At 31.4% G+C, this 20804-nt stretch overlaps 2 protein-coding genes across 2 annotated transcripts in view; both read right to left on the bottom strand.

Moving 5' to 3' along the window:
- Positions 1-643, bottom strand: part of LOC132754834 (von Willebrand factor A domain-containing protein 8-like) — a 54484-nt gene extending 53841 nt beyond the window's left edge. Inside the window, exon 1 of the mRNA XM_060745561.1 lies at positions 365-643. Coding sequence (XP_060601544.1) covers positions 365-497 — 133 coding nt within the window. The 5' untranslated portion in view covers positions 498-643. The remainder of the gene's footprint in view (positions 1-364) is intronic.
- Positions 644-12576: 11933 nt separating this feature from the next.
- On the bottom strand, positions 12577-18569 carry LOC132754816 (SPRY domain-containing SOCS box protein 1-like). Its single transcript, XM_060745528.1, has 3 exons — positions 18406-18569; positions 15430-16292; positions 12577-14142 (listed from the first exon to the last, which is right to left on the bottom strand). Exons 2-3 carry the CDS (start codon positions 16133-16135, stop codon positions 14012-14014), a joined length of 837 nt encoding a protein of 278 aa, XP_060601511.1. The 5' UTR covers positions 16136-16292; positions 18406-18569; the 3' UTR covers positions 12577-14011.
- Positions 18570-20804: the final 2235 nt, after the last annotated feature.

Raw genomic sequence — 20804 nt, forward strand, 5'->3', positions numbered from 1 at the left:
CGATTTTTTCCATCAAAATTTATTTCAAAGTGCTGCAACTTCTCAATGGATTGAGATAGAGTCAAAGGCTTTTCAGCGTTGGTTACACGTTACTTTATGATCAACCTGGGGTCATTTTAAGCCTCTCACAAGTCCAAAATTTTCTTGGCGATGAGGGGGACTCCGCCCCCCTTCAAACCCCCCAAACAGAAGGGGGCACATCCCCCTTCTGGCAACCCCCTGATGTATTATTTGGATGGGGGACGGCGCCGAAAAAATGGTCACTTTTTTTAACTTTTTTGACTGACAACTGTTAGCTTGTAAAGGTTATCAATCAATTATTTCATAAAATAAAAAAAAACAACAAATTCATTCATAAACTAACCTTCAGTTGTCTTTGAGCATAATCGGCACGGTTCAATCCTCAGAACTTGACCATCCCCCACCCGCAGGATGGACCTCAAGTCCCTGAGACGACGTAGACTTCGATCTACGCTCATTCGTAGTGGTAGCCTCATATGGCATCTATACCCCTTTACAGATTCAGATCACGTGCTAGTGTCGTTTTGACACTTTATTTGTTGATAAAATTCAGGTTAAAAGTTCACAAAATGTGTCGTTCCCCATTTTTCTGTCATCAAGGTCATCAGAAGCTTTTCATAAATGAGATTAAGCGTCTATCATGATCAGCACTCAATACATATCGTACCAATTTTATTTCGTTCCTAATACCAGAGTATTTATAATATTTCTTTATTACCTAGGTTTCAACAGCGATAAAGATTTCGTCACTGGTCCAATACACGTTTATAATTACACAGAATTATATTACAAATTGCTGTTTTATGTATTACACAATTTAAATAGATTTAATTACATTCATTAGCTGTCAGTTATATTTTAAAGACTTTGTTTAAATACTTGTCAAATACCTTCCAAATTCACCCTGCTTTATAATCATTCAAATGAAAGATATTATCATAACTGGGATAGAGATAAAACTTTTTTGTTATCCTACGATGTAACTCAGTGAGAAAGGAATATTTTCTAGTATTTTGACATATTTTAGGTAGTTTTTATTTGTTTGGGTCGTCAGACCAAACAAATAATGGTAGCGAAATTTCAGACCCTGATGCTGTTAATTGCAAATGCCGAAAGTAGTCCACTTTTTTGAAGCGGTTACTTCCCTTTATATGTACACTAACGCTGAAAAATTCAGGGGAGATGGTCAAATGACAGGCGCATTAATTTTCAAGCAAAATAGTTCCCGGATGGTCAAAGATTTCTAATATTGTTTTATTCTTTATAGATATACATGCTTATAGTAAGCTCCATGATTATTTACATCTGTGTTAAACAACAGCGTGGAAATAATAAGGGTTACAAACCCTAGTTTAGAAAAATATGGTTTTCTTCAGGTCGTTGACATATAGCTTCTACATGGCCGAGGGGTTTTCGCCCCGCTTAGGAAGCGAGAGTTCTGGAGTTCAAATTAAGGCAACTCATTTTTTTTTCAAATTGTTTAAGTCAAATAAACATTGAATTGAATATCAGTGTTGCAATAAGTCTTACAGCCAATTTACTACAATTAAAACGCTGGAAAGCATTGGTGGCACTATACAAAAACAAATTGGTTTATAATCTCACAACCTTCACCTTTCTGACATTCTGAGACCCAAACAAATTCAGCGCCTTCTGTGCTTTGATTAATCTATGTCAACATGTGCTTCTCAAATTTACTTCACTTTTTCACTTGATAAAATTTTACCATTTAAAACTTTATAATTATTTATACCTGCATGGCAGTCGTGGCAACCCTTAGGAAAAGGAAAGGCATTTAACTTGCAGTTATTTAGCATTGTTTTTCTGACCAGTTTTAACCATTTATTAAGCAGTTTTCCTTGACAAATGTGATTATGTAGAAAGCATTTAAAATGCAGTTAAAATGCATTTAAAATGCAGTTATTTAGCATTGAAAAAGCATTGAAATCAGCCGAAATATGTAAATGAGATGACATCATAAAACTGCCTCCAAATATGGAGATAGCATTTCCAACCATTTATATGACCTCATAAATAACTGCCAAAAAATTGTGTTTGCATTTTCAACCATTTATATGACATCATTAAAAACTTTCAAAAAACTACTGAAGCCTTTATATGACCTCATAAATAACTGCAAAAAAACTTTCAAAAAACTGTTGCATTTATTTGAGCTAATATAATACTGTTAACAACTGTTCACATCTGAAAATAAATGTTTACAATGTAAACTATGCCAATATGTAAAGTATTAGAGAAAAATATTTATCATTCATGATTTTGTAGTTTTACCGGTAATCAAGTTTTAGTTTTATTCTATATAAAACGTTAAAACAGGTCAAAGTAGATAATTGTGTTTCTTGAATAAAGTAAAACTGATGCAATTTTTTTTAGAAATTACTATGCATTGTAGGAGCATGGTCTAGATCTATTTGCATATAAATTTATGTGTAGATATAATTTTAACTTTGTAACTTTATTGTTATGTCTCAAACAAATTTTGTCATAACCATACATTGATACAATTCTTATGATATTGTGATGCTCAGGCTATTTTAACAATGTTTTATTACTTTTATTTATTTTCCGACTTTGAGTACGAATATTTCTGAGTACGAACCATCGCATTGTTTTGATGATTACTTTCTATGTAACTGCTTTTATCTCACATTATTATGATTTTCAGATGCCATTTGTATATATTAATGTTTATTATCTATTCTTAAATGCTGACATACGTTTATTTTCATGTAATCTTGCTTAATATTTTGTCACATTTCTGAATTTGCCACTGGTCGGCCATTTTGAATATTAATGTGATGACGTCACAGGGTACTATAAATACTGCGCGTTAGCATATCGTTGTCATCTCATATCAGGTCGTCTGGTAGAAAAGTACTCTATTGAGTAGATAATTGTAGACGATTAAATAACTGAAAATGGATCAGATACAGGTGAAATTCACTTGTTGTTATTGTTAAACAGTTATAATTACTTTGCCAGTGTAGAGAACGGTTGTTCCAGAAATGGTTCATACCAAATCTGGTATAATACCCAAACCGGTATAGTACCCAATCTGGTAACTACCAGATCTGGTATCTCATTATATTGTACCAAACCTGGTACTTGTTTACTGAAATCTGGTCATCTATAGGAATAATAATAATAGACTTTAGGCATCCATGACTATGTATATTTAAATAAATTGATCTATATAATATTTTAATTAAAAGAGTTTTAAGTTACAAATTGTCTTATGTGTTCATTTATAATTTGGTACTTGGGCCGTGTAAAACGAACCCTGGGTTAATTTGAGGCTGCAGACTGCCCTGGAAACACTAAGCAGGGGTCTGGGCACCACAATATTGTTTTTTCCTTAGCTGTCCGTCTGTTGGTCCATCCGTCCTCATTTGGATTGTCAAACAACTGTTGGGATTTTGATCAATCTTCACTGGATTGATCAGTACCAAACCTAGTTGTGCATATCCCTAGCACTTTCTGTTTTGATGCACAAAATGGCCACCATAGCTAAAAATAGAAAAAGCTTTGTGCAGCTTCACAGATCAAACTGCTAGTAAGATTTACACCAAACCCTGGTTATGCATATCTCTGTCACATTCCCTTTTGCTGCACAAAATGGCTTCCAGAGCTAAAAATAGAAAAACCTTGTTTGACTCGTATGTCTAGCTGCTGGTGGGATTTTTACCACAATTCGCAGGACGCACAGTGATCAGTCCCAACCCTTTGGTCTTTCTGCACGCAAGCATACTCTTCAAGAACAATGTAGACCTAAGCTTGTTATCAAGTTAGGATATTGCTGAATTAAGAAACAAACTTACAATTAATGATTATTATTAGACCACTTTGTTTAAGTAAATGTCTAAATATAATTAGAAATGACAGTGGATTAGTCTGATAACATGGTATGATATTAGTTATGTGATGTACCTTACATGTACATGTACTTTTGATAGTTATAATATGCTTATTATATATACAAGTTGTACACATACAATATTGCTATGATGCACTACAAGGTATTAAGTGAATATTAGTGTGCATGAATTATATTTTCCTAAAAGCATTTAAATAAAACTTGTAAAAACTGCAGCTTCTGTCACAATCTTTTAGCTTAAAAAAATGGTTCAAGAAAATAACTTGTAAAAAATGGTAATGTAAGTATTGTTTAACATCACCATTTATTTTTAAATGTTGAAAAACTGGTAAAAAATGCTGGACACAAGTTTTTTAACAACAAGTTTTTACCAGTTTTTTAAGAACTGCTGTTTAAATGGAATCCTACAAATTAAGATGAAGGGCAAAAAATTGTAAAAAAGGCATTTATTTGAAAAAACTGCTAAATAACTGCAATATAACTACAAGTTAAATGCCTTTCCTTTTCCTAAGGGAAGCTTCTTTAAGAGTAAAGTCTGGACAGAAGAAATGTTGATAATTCTAAACACATGCCACACTCATCAATTATATATTTATATATATACCAATGACAATCTTACATTATAGTGCAACAAGAAACATGGCAATGCCATGAAACCAGGTTTTCAATTATCACCATTATAGATAAATATGTTGTATTTGAAATACAAATACAAGCAACAAACAATGTAACTATGTGCAATGTAAAACATGAATAATGTAGGAGGAATTGCCACAGAGGAAGTGTTCACTATAATTATATTCTGTATAAGGAAAAAAAACAAAGGCCCATAATTAAATAAAAAATTATTCAATCACAAAACCCCGACAATATGCGCCAGGGCACTGGATGACAAAGCTACTGTGAAAGTTTGAACAAAATCTGTGAGAAATGTAGGAGTTCAGCACAGAAGAATTTTTTCACTATATATTCTGTATAAGGAAAAATAACAAAGGGCCATAATTAGGTCAAATATTATCCAATCACAAAACCCCGATAATGTGCACCAGGGCACTTAATGACAAAGCCTCTGTGAAAGTTTGGTCAAAATCTGTTGAGAAATGTAGGAGAAGTTGCGCATGGTAAAAATTGTTCACTATGTAATCTGTATAAGGAAAAAAAACAAAGGGCCATAATTAGGTCAAATATTATCCAATCACAAAACCCCGATAATGTGCCCCAGGGCACTTGATAACAAAGCTACTGTGAAAGTTTGGTCAAAATTTGTTGAGAAATGTAGGAGAAGTTGCGCATGTTAAAAATTGTTCACTATATAATATGTATAAGGAAAAAAAACAAAGGGCCATAATTAGGTCAAATATTATACAATCACAAAACCCTGACAATATGCCCTAAGGCACTTGATGCCAAAGCCTCTGTGAAAGTTTGGTCAAATTCCGTTGAGAAATGTAGGAGGAGTTGCGCACAGAAAATTGTTCACTATATATCCTATATTGGGAAAAAAAACAAAGGGCCATAATTAGGTCAAATATTATCCAATCACAAAACCCCGACAATATGCGCCAGGGCACTTGATGACAAAGCCTCTGTGAAAGTTTGGTCAAAATCCATTGAGAAATGTAGGAACAGTTGGGCACAGAAGAAATTATTCACTATATATCCTATATTGGGAAAAAAAACAAAGGGCCATAATTAGGTCAAATATTATCCAATCACAAAACCCCGACAATATGCACCAGGGCACTTGATGACAAAGCCTCTGTGAAAGTTTGGTCAAAATCCATTGAGAAATGTAGGAACAGTTGGGCACAGAAGAAATTATTCACTATATATTCTATATAAGGAAAAAAAAACAAAGGGCCATAATTAGGTCAAATATTATCCAATCACAAAACCCCGACAATATGCGCCAGGTCACTTGATGACAAAGCTTCTGTGAAAGTTTGGTCAAAATCCGTTGAAAAATGTAGGAGGAGTTGCGCACAGAAGAAATTGTTTACGCCCGCCCGCCCATCCGCCCGCTGCAAACCTCAATCTAATAAACAGTTTTTTCCTTCGGAAAACCTGGTTAAAAATATTGATATTAATATATTGGGAAGTTATCACGCTTTGTTGGGGTCACATAAATCAGTATCATGAGCACAGATTTAGCAGCAAACATTTGTTTGTCTTGCAGTTGTTGTTTATTCACTTTATACATCTTATCTAGCCTTCAAGAATAATCTCAATCTAACATAATCCACTGACATTATAACAAACTGTTTCACTTCAGTGCTGATCAGAATAATTAAAAATTTTAGTAGTCGAAATGCTGCAACTTAAAGAATACTCAAAACCATTGCAGCTGAAGTACGGGACCGATGGAAAAGTAAATACACAGCTCAATTTCTACTCATTGCCCCGAGGTGCAGGGGCAAACTGATAGGGTCCCTTGTTACAAATGTCTGGTGTTATTTCAGTATTAAAGGGTTAACAAAGAAAGCAACACACAACTATTTAACCATGGTTTATTCTCGAGAGAAACAACCATATATACAATTACAACCACGTAAAACATCTCCACTGTGAGAGAGAGAGAGAGAGAGAAAAAATAACTGGTAGTCAAAGCGGTATGTGCAAACTGTTGGTATAAAAAACAGAGACTTCAATATAACACTGCTTGTACATCTTTAAAACTGAGTCTTAACAGTGTTACATTAATTCCTCTACAAGCAGGTTCAATCTTTCAAATGTTTCTAAGTTATTTGAGTATTCATGTCTACATTCTGATGCTACAAATTCAACTCATCTATTAAAATATTTGTAATAAAAGTTTTAAGGATCGCATAATATTCTAAAATGGTGCTAAAATGATTTACACTCTAAAACCTGTGACAATTACTACTGACACTATACCTCTGTATACTAGTATGTTACTTTCATTTAAACTTTACTAAAAGTATTTTAAAATTTACGCAGTAATAACACAAAAAGTAATGCTCATATATTTCAGACTTAAAAGATTTTTTTTAATGTTTCTATAAAAGATTCTACATAAAACTATCATACATGCATATAAAACAAGGCAAGAAAATGTAAATAACTTATTAAAGAGGAGTTATAATGTGAACATTAGAATTCCAACATGTTAGGTGACTTTATTCTTCTAACATTTTACTGTATGTATATACTGTATATATATCTAAATCAAAATAAAAACAATCTATGAAAAACTTACAGATTTTAAATGACATCTGATTTTGTATTTTGTTTTCTATTATATTTTTTTTTACAGTTGAATCAATTACTCTGTTAGAAACAATGGAATATCAAATCTGCCGACCTAAAATTGTTTAATTTCAAATTACCACTCATAACTTATTGATTCTGTTTCATAATGAAACTAAACAGAGATCCCTAATTAACTATCTAATGCCAATGAGATGGAAAAACCAAATAATTTTCATTAAAACAGAAACACTTTTTTTTTGCAATGCGATATAGAAATGTATTGATATATTATATTTCTGTAGAAAGTGTTAAAACAGTTTGCACACATATAATTATCACAAGACCCTTACAACACAGAATGATAACTAAGGCAGTGAATAGAGCAGTATACAGAAGTTAATTATCAGCTAATCTTTTTAATTGATTTATATCAAACTATACTTATATTATCATGTTTGAAACTGATAAGCTTTTTTTTGAAGTGATAGTATGAAATTAGAGAGGAAATTGTACATATATACTAAACCTCTCTTGTACAAACTTATATTTTATATATTATTTTTATAAAATGATTAATAGTCATAAAAAAACTCAGATCTTTTAAATGACATTGGCAACATGAGCAGATAAAAATTTGCTTATCTTGAAACATTTACAAATCAATCTACTAATGTATGAAAATACTTCAGTCAAAGATAGGCATAATATATAGTAACATTAATGATAAAAGAGCTTGAGAACTTGGTCAAGATCAACTGATATGCCAGTTTAACACTCTCAACCCTCCGTAGAAAGCTATACAAATCACATATCCTGGGAAAGAAAAAAAATCATACAAACTCAAAAATCTATAAATTCGACACAGGTTAGTTTTATGCACAATTCATTCCATCAAAAAAAAAACTGCTTGACAATAGATTATCTGTATATTAATTGAAGGACAACATCTAATACAATACCACATATAAAAGCTAAGTTAATAATGTGATAAATAAATTAATGTTGTAAATTCACATATAATCATTCAAATATGATCTCAAATCATGATAAGATTTATATATACATATAATTAATTCATATTTTATACAATTATCCTCATCTATCATTCTAGATATATATCTGTTATACATGATACACACTAGAAACAAAGTGATTTATTTCCAAAAATAATGCCGTATAAGTTTGATACGCTTGTAACTGCATTTTGAATACCAAAGACTTCAAAAAAATCAGCCAGACAGGGGTTGTTACCTTATTTTAGTAAAATTTACCTACATAACACTAGAGTCCAATATTGTTATCCAATATTGTTTCACTAAATTTGAATGATATTAGGTCAAAAGTATCAAGAACGTAGGTGAGTGGTGTACATATACAAGAATATACTAAACATACTAAATACTTTTATTTTAAAAACATAAATTAAAATTAGACTTATTTGAATGTTTCAACTATGTCATATTCACATAAATCTTTTAGTCACATTTTGAAGTAAATTTGTTAAAATGTTTATATTTTAAATACTAAACAACTGAACTTCATTCATTTATTGGAGCTCCACAGAGGTAAAAAAGCCTAAAGACAAAATTTGTAATTTTCACTTCGATCATATAAAGCACTTAAAATGGAAAATATGCTTTAGACAATAAAGAAATATACTCTGAATTAAATTGCAAAATTGAGAGTTAGTGCAATTCTTGGTCTCATTTGAGTGAAAAAAAATGTTTTTCATTGTTCAATCATAATGAATCATTTAAATGGTACAAAGTCCTATCATGTGAAAAAACGTCAGTGATGTCCCTTTAATGAGAATGCAAAATCCAGCATTAAAATAGCCTAGAATACTACATATTGTTTTCCTTTATAGACACAAACATATTTTCACCTACTTCTTTTGTTTTAATAAATATGTAACTGTATCATGATGAGTTTAACAAAATAATAATGTCTAAAGAAAAGAGGAAAAAGAAACAACAAATTTCACAAATAATACAACTTAACCGTGATCAGATATTACATTTATGTATGTCGGACTAGCAAAAATTATTTTCATAGTATGTACAATATTATTTAAATGAAATATCTGTGCCAAAGATCGAGAGCTTAATAAAAATTCAAAAGCCCCTGTGTAGCACAATTTTCTTTATACAGAGTACAGGGCTATACAAATAATGTGAGTGAAATTGCTGAGTTAGCAGATTTTACAATTATAGAAACTATTGAAGGTACACACAACCATACATACAAACAGGTATCCAAACATTAACACATCAAGCACATTGACAATGTATAGCATGTTAGCAATTATCATAATGTTATCATATATTCCAACTTACACAATATTCATATTGAAGGTCAAGTACATAAAGGTCATTCCTTATAATTATATGATATAGATAAAATATATCCATATTGTACTAACCTATCAACAGATTCTCATATATACGACTGACATACAAGTGACATTCCAGTGACATTCAAATTCAAACTGTTTTATGATTTGTATGGAATAAAAGGAAAATAGGAAACATCTTAAATGTCAAGCACGAAGAATCTCTTTTTAACTTCACTCTTATAATTTTCAGGACAGGACCAGCGACAGTATCATATAAGTAACTGGTGTTTATCAAAATATCAGTTCAACGAGTAACTGATTAAATTTTACTTATTTAACTTTGTGAAATTGGATTTTGCCATGCATGAAATATGGAACAAGTCATTTAAAAATAATGGATTTCAGTAATTTTGATATATGAAATAGCTATCAAACAATATGAAAGCCTTGTTGAAAACGCTGCTTAGTGCATGTGTTGTAAACTGCTTACTATATGGTTTGAAACAAATTGCCAAATTTCAATAAAAATTATATGGTTTCAGCAGGTCAAGGGTGCACAATAACACACAGATTTTTCATTACATTCTTAGTGTCTACAGACTTAACTGTTGTAGCTAATATGAATTATAGTATATTACAATTATACTGCAGTAAGCTATCAATTTGCTCTTTTTAGTATTTAGTGACTTTTAGCTGATGTAGCCAAGAAAAAACATCATGACAAAATCTTGTCATTATTACAAACTTAATTTGTATAAAAAATAATTAGTTTTATCATTCTTAAAAACTTGTTTGCCGCTGAACTAAAGAAATCAGTCAATTATATTAAATAAGAATGTCTCCTATATGTATGTTTCAGTGCTCATACACTCACTCCCTTGTATTCTCAGGTAAACAACGTTTCCATACCAACCATTTTACAATTAAAATATCTTAATATATGAAAATCAAACAAAACTAAAGCACCATTCTCATCATTCAATCATTCATATAAATATTGCACAAAGAATATCTCTGGGTCCAAACACAATAAAAAATTTATATACAAAACTTTTTTTAGCAATGATAAAAAATGCAATTTCAAAATTTTCTACATAATTTTATACACTTACAATAAATTTTCTATTTTTAGCAATCAGTTGTAAATATAGTAAAATCATTATTTTCTATTTTTAGAAACAGTTCTAAATAGATTAACAGGGAACTGTTGTATCTAGGTCATTATATAACAGGATAGGCAAAACAATACAAGTGACACATTATCTCTTTATCACACGCACTTATCCCCAATTTTGTCTTGTTGATATTAATAAAAAAATGTATTTTATGTCCAAAGTCCTTGAATATTTAAATGACCTTCATATTATTTAATGAAAATTGATCAATCTTATTTTTCATAGTAATACATAGAATTGATCATTATGTTAATTAATCAATCAGGTGTCAATTAGACATCAACATAAGACTTCTTATCTAGTAGGTTGTAGCTTGTCCCCCGTTATATTATGACCCAGGTTGTATGCAGGGACAGTACATGCGTTTATTGTTTAATCATTGGCAGAATTTATGTAGAAAATAATTGAAAATTATTTTTTTAAAGAGTTCTGTTTTTTAAAAATAGATCAAATACCAAGTTTAAAAATAGATGAATATCAGCATCTAGTTTTGTTATACACAAGTAAAAAAGTTTAAAAATAATACAAATGTAGGAATCTTAGACCATACAGTATACTGTACTGCTGAGAAATAAACTGAGCCATGCCATGGCAAAACCAACATAATGCGTTTGCGACCAGCATGGATTCAGATCAGCCTGCGCAGCAGTGCAGTCTTATCAGGATTCATGCTGTTTGCTATCAGATTCTCTACTTGTTATAGGGTTTGTAAGCGAACAGCATGGATCCTGATCAGACTGCGTGGATGCGTTATTTTGGTTATGTCGTGACATGTTACTGTTTATAAAAGAAGTTTTTTTTATGGAATATAAAATGATAGACCACAGTTTAAAGATATGAGACTAAAAGAAGCACTATAATAATATATAAGTGAAAATACAGTTCAACTGTTTTCTAATTTGTTAAAATAATTCAGATAAAATCATTGCTTTAAGTAAATATTCGAAATTAAAAATCATTATTTTTATTCACAAGACATGCCTTTTTTCTAAAACATAAATATTTCTTTTTTCTTAAAAAGCAAAAAAGAGGTCTAACAAAAATGATCTAAAAGTGACTTAAAACAATGTCACAACAATTCTAATAACCTTATAAGCATGTTAACTAGAATATGTAAACTGTGTATGTGTGTCACAAAAAAATAAAATACCAACATCTTGCATTATTTATCCATAACTCTTTAATTTGCACTTTTACCAGTTTTCAATCTCAGTCTCTGTAATGGAAATCTGTTTCTAATAACTTTGCAGATAAAAAGTGTATGTGACACAACACCTGTAAGAAAATGTTATTTGAAACTGCCATTTTAACCTTGCTTGCCTATGAATGACTTGTCACAATAATTATTTAACCTAAACCAATAACATACTTTACTTGTTTTGAACATAGCTACACTTTTCTGAGGATTTTTTTTTATCGTAAAAGTACATCTAACCCACTTGTGGAATGGATTTGCCCAGATTTTTACCTGGGATTTTCCATTGTTATTTTAAGGGATATCAATATATAAATACTGAAATAGACCACTATAGTCTGGATAAACTAACCTGATAACAAGTTGACATTAAGGCTTACACTCATAGAGTAAATAAAACACTAACCCTTCAAAATAAATATTCAATTTTTTCCAGTATATAACATGCACATTCGTTTGGTTTGTACTTTGTCACTTGTTCAGTTGTTGCCAATTTAGATGTTTTCAACCTATCCCCATATTCGTTCCACAATGTAAAAACTGACTTAATTATCTGTGTCAACCTTTAATATCAGTGATTATTAAAATTATCATATTCTCCTAGAATATTGTATTACCACATCTGCCTTAAAACGTGATCAGTATTTATAAAGGGAGATAACAAACATATCAATTTACTTTTTTTTCCAATTAAACAATGCAGTCATATAAAAACACCAGCTTCATCATAATTTCGAAAAAAAAATTCTACTGAATTTTCCATAAATGAATTGATTTTATAAAATGAATAAAAGTTGTAACTTAAATTCAAAACCAAATTATCCTTTTTATTTATAAAGATAAAAATGTTAAAAAATAAAATTTTGCATGCAAATTTACTTTTTAAAATCTCAATAAGTAAATAACACCTAGGACAAGTAAAATTCCTTAAAAAGTATTGTTGTTAAGATAACAAAGTTATTTATAGAACAAAGGTACAGATTAAAAAATTCACTTTGACTGTTTGAAAGAAGATAATAAAAATTATCATTTATAGAATTATAAATTGTTGACACTTAGATCACAAACACAACTTCAATGATATTCCAGTAACATTTTGTTTTATACATGTATACTAAATTCTTCATATTAGTTAATTGTTATTATGAGAAACCAGTTAATAGTAACTAACATCGACAATTTGTAGGATAAGTAGCTGTTGTTGTTAATTTCTTGTCTAAAATCTCATTACAGAAAATGATATACTTTGATATACATGTAAATCATCTTTAACTATAATATTTAAGGTCAAGACCTGGGTCAAAGGTCAGTAAGGATCTGAAAGTAAAGACCCATTAATACAATGTATAAGCGATTCTTACTATATATATTTTAGACTACAAGACACACTTTGCGTATTAGATGTAGATATGCCAAGTACCTGTATGAAAACTTGGGATTTAATGTTATTCTAAATAAATGAGAACAAAAAGTGAAAAACACCTATCTTAACATTGAGTTATATTATTAGTTATAAAGATCGTTGACAGGTTATATTGCCATATATAAACGGCTTTTTGTAAATATAACCCGAGCCGTTAGGCGAGGGTTATATAGCAAACAGCCATTTATATACGACCATATAACCTGTCAACGATCTTTATAACGAATTTATAATACAGCAAGCATCATTTTTAGAGACACAAATGTAGATTTCTTCATGAATCGGTAGCAGCCATGTATATAAAACTATATAAATCTCACGATTATCCAATGAAAAATGATGTTACAAACGTGCAGTATTATAATATACTCTCTAACTGGTGTATGTCAACTGTCTGAGCTGGTTCTCTAACTGGTGTTTGTCAACTGTCTGAGCTGGTTAACTCTCTAACTGGTGTATGTCAACTGTCTGAGCTGGTTAATATTTATTATACTGGCAGGTATCTAATTGTAGACATATGAAATCTAAATGCATTTAGTGTATTGTATTTCAAACTGACAAAGTTAAAAAGAAATTACTTCAGAAAACTGGTATAGAAAATGCTGTTGACAGATACAGTATAAGTGAATCACAAGCACTAAGTACTACATTATTATAAGATAAGCCGGCGTGGATGTGACATGTTCTCTGAGAGATGACGACTGTATGTATAGTTGATGACGGATGAACACACGCTCTAAGGTGGCTTAACGATACACTAAGATTGATATAACAGGTAGTTTTTCACTGAAGTTGGCAATGGTAAACGATGAATTTCTTGGAGACGATTTTTACCAAGATGTTGACGTATAACACGACGGCAGATATCTGTCAGAGGTAGAGGCTCAGCTGAAACAGAAAATTCTTATTGAGTAAAATTTTCAGAGAGTATACAGATTATCATATGATTACGAGCTGAAATCTTAGTATGATTTTATTTGAGAGGTGGCATGACAAAACCAACATGGTGCGTTTACAACCAGCATGGATCCAGACCAGTCTGAACATCTCCGCATTCTTATCAGGATCCATGCTGTTTACTATCAGTTTCTCTACTTGTAATAGAGTTTGGAAGCAACCCGCATGGATTCTGATCAGACTGCGCGGATGGGAAAGCTGGTCTGGATCAATGCTGGCCGCAAATGTTGGGTTTAGTCATGGCGTGGCTCAATTATATATATAAAATTCAAGTTTTTACTGACAGACCATACAGTACTGGGTCTTTTTTTTCTATGAGTATCTAAATTATAATAACCTTGTTTGCCTTTCTTTTGATAATCAATGGACAGAAATTCACAGTGAAGCATAACTTCTTGCACCCTTAATCATCATTGTATTATATAAAATACAGTATATTAAGACAATGTTTTACCTTTTAAAAATGTTTAAAAAATCACAAAGACACAATCGTATGTCACATAGCTATTTTAAGACAAAACTGTCAAAGGATATTATATTTAACTTTTAAGACAATAATTGGTCCTTGGTTAGAACACCTACCTTTAAGTTCAATAAGCTACCTGAGTAACTGTTAAGACATATATCTACAAATTTGTTCATATCTAGAAAATTGAATAAGGCCTAACAAGCTGGGGTATCGAGACATGATGTTTTTAACCGAAAAGCGCATGACAAAATTAAGGCTCCCACGTTTACAATTTTTTGTAAACGTTTACACGACTGCTAAGAACCGAAACGACACCGTTTAAACCATGGTACCTCTATGTACTATACACACCATGTATTTAAGTCGCCAAATGATGTCTTTCTTTATATTTTTAATTCATGTACAAATAAAGAATGTGCAAGGCTCATCACGATTGAGTCAGCACACATTTTTTGCATTGTAACCCCATTTTTTGCCAAAAATGTATTATGTCACGAGCAATTTTGCACGGTAATGCTGTGTGGAGGGTTGTAAACATCCATTTTCCGTTTGTTTACTTTGGAATAAAGCACTAGAATTGATAAAATTCTTGATTACAGGCAATGATTAAGAAATTTTGTAAGACAATATGGTCATTTCGATTAAACGGTAAACAATATCGTAAACGTTTATGAATGAAAATCGAAACGAATCCGTTTAAACGTGTAATCGTGGGGGCCTTAGACAAAATACATGAATAGCATACTTACGATCAAGACCCCCTATATATCGCATGGTGATTTCACAATGTCCCCATACTGCACTAACTATTGGGTAGAGCTTTTTGCCCTTCATTCCTCTAAATGCCACACCCAAATATTGTCCGTCTACCACAAAACTCAATGTACCTTCATCCATATCTAATACCGTAAGGAAACTATCTGGTACTACAAAGTTTTCATCAGAGTTCAGTAAGGTAGGGTATGTGACACCCGGAAAGTTTTTCACGTCATGGTACAATTTGTTACGCCCAAGATCCCACCCCCATGAATCACTGTTACTGCCGACTAGAGATTGATAACCTACACAATGTAAAGGAGCGTCAATTGTCGCCACGCCGACTACAGCGTGTGTTCCACGTTGCCGTGTACTCCAGTTTATTTCCCATACATGTAAACCTCGTGTGTAACCTACTTTACCCCTTATACAATCAGTACTTTGAGCTACAGGATGTCTATGAAATGTCATTTTATCATCGTCTTTTACAAATATATTTAATGATCTATCATCCGCGTTCCAACCATGTTCACTTTGTTGCTCTTTAGAAACTGGCGGCATGTCTAATAACATATCCAGTCTTGCTGGCTTTTGATAATCTGGATTGTAGGCTATTTCACGATTGATCCCCTTACAATGACTGGGTTCTCTAGAGGTGACGGTCTTGATTCCACCTGATACTTTTTGCCCCATGTTCATTCTCTGTATTTCTGGCTCTTTCACAATGAACAGGGAATAATAATCAAATATTAAACTAAGTATGAGTGAGTCTTGGTACTGTTTTATATCACTCCTGTCTATTCAACCCTCACTGTACCTCACAACTCGTCACAGTTGTTGATAACACTATCTTAACCTGAATAAAAAACAGAACCATTTAATCATTATTCCTAGGTTACTATAACATAAAATAATTTTGTTAAATTCAAAACTTCTGCAAAAATGACAATAAATAGATTGCTGCCATAACAACAAAAACTATTTTAGTTAAGATATCTACATATCAAAGAATAATGGAGTATAACTGAAATAAATATATGGCTTTGGTTTGTAATCTGACATCTAATTTTTTCTGTATTTAATTTTTTTTAAATGTGGTAAATTCGATAATTATCTAAGTCCAAAAAGGGCCACATTCTGTCAAAACACATGTTAGACTAATGGGCCTTGGACTTTATCCTCTCCAATAAGTGTGAGAAGTTTCAACCAACTGCCTTCAGTTGTAGGAAATACCAACTTGCACACAAAAACTTAACCAAAGTATGATGGTGATGCCAACACTGCAGGAGTAGAAAAGCTCTCATTATTCAGTGTTTATTCTAGGAGGGGGGATGGGGGGATTCACCCCTATTTTTGAGAATTCACTCTTATTTATTATTCCTTGAAGAATAAGAAATGTCATGTCTTATGAAATATTTTTATAATATATATCAACAGTCAGTAAAATTATACTGGTTCCAAAATATAATGGTCAATCCTGCAAAGAGTTGTAGCATAGACTGACTCTGTTATTTAACACCCATCAATATTGTACATAAACATAATTGTTCTGAAACAAAATATTTTTTTGTTAATTCAAACAGAGTTTTATCCATTTAGCATGATTCCATGCATGCCCCAGACATTTCTACAATATTTATTTCATACATCGTGCATTTTGTTACTAAGTATTTTTCTTTTACAATAATTTTTACAGAAGATAGCACACATACCACCTTCACCTCGGAGGTAGGGACATGGGCCTTAGACGCTACACTTCATCTTGAAGAAACAAGTTAATTTTAAATTCTTCAATTCATGCCAAAGTTACAATACGGAATGTGTACCTTTAAACTCTTCTTGTGAGAATGAGTACCTTCAAACTAAAAGAGTGACCTTGGCCTTTGAGGTAGAGACATGGGCCTTGGACATGACATGCATTATAATCTCTCAATCAGGATCATGGTCGAAATATCAGGATTTATTTAAAAATCCCATCAAGATATAACATTAGTATGTAATTGAATTTGGGGCTGAAACATCCATTTGCATCATTTACTATCATCCTTCAGTTCCTTCTTAATCTATATATTTATACAAAAAGATACTGTATATATACCAAAAATGGGCTAGACTTTAGAATATGTCTGCGTCTATTTTTAACATACATTTTACATAAATTCATTTCTTCAATATTTAACAGTTTATGTTTCTCTAAAATCAGTCAAATTACTTCTAAGATTACGGTTTAATAAGGTCAGTGTTATGGGTTAGGAGTTTGGGTTAGAGGGTTAGGATTATAAAACACGTATTTTACTGTGTACAGATTCTAGAAGTGCTCCCAGAAATGTTCTTCTTGACTTCATAAGTCCATAAATACTATTTTGGTATCACAGCATTCAAATTGTCAGTAAAATGTACTAGATATGAATTTATCTGATAATACCAATGGGAATAAATTTCCTTCATTAATGTCAACAATAACAGAATGTTTACAATTTAAATTCATAGTCAATTTATAAGCATTTTTAATGAGTTACACCTTAGAACTTAGAAGAAAAGAAACAATTTAATCAACAAATAATGTAGAGAAACCCCAAACTTTCCATTTACATAACTAAACAAAATGATAAACATTACCTTCCACACTCAGCACATGGTCACTAATCATGACTGATGATAATAATTGAACAAGAAAATGAATCACTCAAGGATTATTAACACAATGAAAATTCACAATTAAAACAAAACAGCGCTTTTGAAAATGACTTTCAGATACAAAAAGTGACAGAAAATAAAAAATATCATAACAAACACATTATTTATGGTTCTCTTAATTGAAAGATGAAGCCGTTTATCTTAAAAATCTAGCTAAGTCCCTTTGTTTTACTTTGTGTACATGACAACTTCCGGTTGGCATCTGGCTATGGAAAAATGACAAATAATTTTTCGCGATAAAAATTGCCAGTAACTGTGCATTTTCTACTTACTTTATTATTTTTGTCCAATACTTCAGATATTCTTCTTGGAAAATAACTTCATTTTTCTCCTGAAATACATCTTTGTAGAGAGAATTCGTTCTTTGTTTTCAACAAATTTCGTCCCCACCACACGCAGACAAAACCAATATGGCGTCCATGTAACCGATCGATAATTTCCGTTATTTGTCGTTTGTTTCCGTGAAACTTCGTAGATCTTTGCATAACGTTTGTGAAAGAGACAGGTGTTGCCTTGCGTGTTTTTAACCGCTAGGTAGGCTTAATCCCTAATTTGTGGCTATTTCCTTTGTCACCTTTGTTTTGACCACTTTGACAAAAGATGCGTGAGAAAAAAAGTAGATTCTAACAGCAACCATACGCGTGTATATATGTGCTATACTGAGATGTAAAGTGATGCAGATAAAAAAAAGGCCGTCAATTAATAATATAACGCATGTATTTGCCCTGGCTTCAGCTTTCATCTTATGTTTTGTCAATATATACATATAAACTATTAGATATTACAATTTCTAACAAAAAATATGTAATTAATTAAATGGACATTTAATGATTTAAAATTTATTTTAATATATTTTGATGCTGACGTACGTAGTGCTTCTACGGTGTTTTATTTAAAACAATATAGACATAACTTTTTATTACACCTGTTAAAATAGATTACATGTAATTCTTGTGAATGATAAAGATTTTTATTTCAATCAAGTCGACATTTAGTTATTCCAATTTGTTTGTCAACGGTTTACTTTTTGGCCTTCATTTTGGATCCGTGGTAATGGTAATTTTTTTATTGCTCGTCATCATGTTTCAGGTCATTTTTGTCCAACACCCTGGCCCATGTGGATTGTTTTTTTTTTCTCAATAAGTTTAATTGCATTATGTTGACTTAGTATTTTGTTTTTGGTAAATATTTATAATAATTAATACTTTATTTCTGAAGTTATTAGTCTATAAATCTATAGTTTATTAATGTTGACCGAATTTAATTTGCAGATATAATTCGAGATCATTCATTTACCTAATAAAATATTATTATTTAAATTTCTGGCTTGGTTTTCACTTTGTTAAAAACTTAATTAACAATAATTTAATTGTTTTCTATCATTAATATATTGCTCTCCGGAGATCGCCACTTTCCAGACTTAAAGTTGTGGCAGCTTGTAAAAAGGTAGCCCTGTATTTCATCTCACTGTTGTTACATATTTCTGGTCCTTCGAGATCACTGATTTCAAAACTGTAAGTTTTAAGGATTGAACAACAATGAAGCCGGTATTGGGGAGTTTTTGAATTTTCTCTCAATAAAACCGACTATGATTTTCAGTTATTTGTTTTTGCTGTCATTTCCCACAAAGGATATCCCCTTTGCAAAATTTTCTTAACAGAACATCTAGATTACGCCCCAAGTGAAACAAAACACAAACAAACTAGGTATGATATGAGTATTAAACTATTTCTAATCGTACACACTTAAATAAAAAAAATCGAACGTATACTATTATATACAAAGGCCCTACTGATATTTGGAGTGATAAAATGTTAGAGCTGATCATGAGCAGGATCATTCAAATATTTAAGAGACCATGAGTTGAGAGATGTAAACCACGTGCTAATTAACTCACACTGATTAATGTGTATTCACAACCCATAAAAAGAACTTTTAATATTAATATATGCATCAAATCCGCCGCATATATGTCACTACATATAATTAGCCATACAAGAGGAATAGTTAAAACAAATGAGGTTATAACGAAGAGAACATATCGTCGTCCTACTACTATTATTTATTATTGAAAATCGACAGTTTGGGGAGCATTAGTAAATCAATTAAACATTTCCTTATTTGCATAATTTCCTTCCTAATTTCAGTTATGTTACAAATTTGGAAATCCGAGCTTCTTTTTCTCTCTGATACCATCTCGTAGCATCCAAAGGCTAAGCCGAAGATCTATATGTAGTCCAACTGAAATTCCAAAAAACCTTCTGAAGAAAGGAGAACTAGACCAATACCCTTTAATTGAAATAGATGATGATAAGAAATAATATAGAGTCGTACCTGTGAAAGTGATACAATTTCATTGTGGAGAACAATTAATAAGATAAGATCAAACATTTCATGGGAACACCTTACAGATCAGGACTGCGACATCTGTTCCAGACTACACATTCAGCATACAGTTTTACTACTTTAAAGTAGCGTGCAATTCTTAATCCTTAATTATTTGAGATGTTTTCAGTTCCTTTAATTATGTCTAGAAAAGCTGGTTTTACATCAAACGGTAATTAAGTGTTGTGTAAGAAATAACATAAGTTTATTGCAGTACTTATTAAGTACTAACTAATATGTACTCACTAATATGTACCCGACTTGCGAATACCCGGATACTTGTCTA

This window comes from Ruditapes philippinarum, unplaced genomic scaffold, assembly GCF_026571515.1.
Source record: "Ruditapes philippinarum isolate M1 unplaced genomic scaffold, ASM2657151v2 ctg482_1_1_1_1, whole genome shotgun sequence".
NCBI classification, from domain to species: Eukaryota; Metazoa; Mollusca; class Bivalvia; order Venerida; family Veneridae; genus Ruditapes; species Ruditapes philippinarum.

What these genes read in the sequence shown, in the direction of transcription:
- LOC132754816 (XM_060745528.1), bottom strand. Translation starts at nt 16,135, where the DNA reads ATGAACATGGGGCAAAAAGTATCAGGTGGAATCAAGACCGTCACCTCT. An exon ending in ATATATAGGGGGTCTTGATC is followed by an intron (nt 14,143 to 15,429) that starts GTAAGTATGCTA and finishes TTTCTGTTTCAG; the next exon opens with CTGAGCCTCTACCTCTGACA.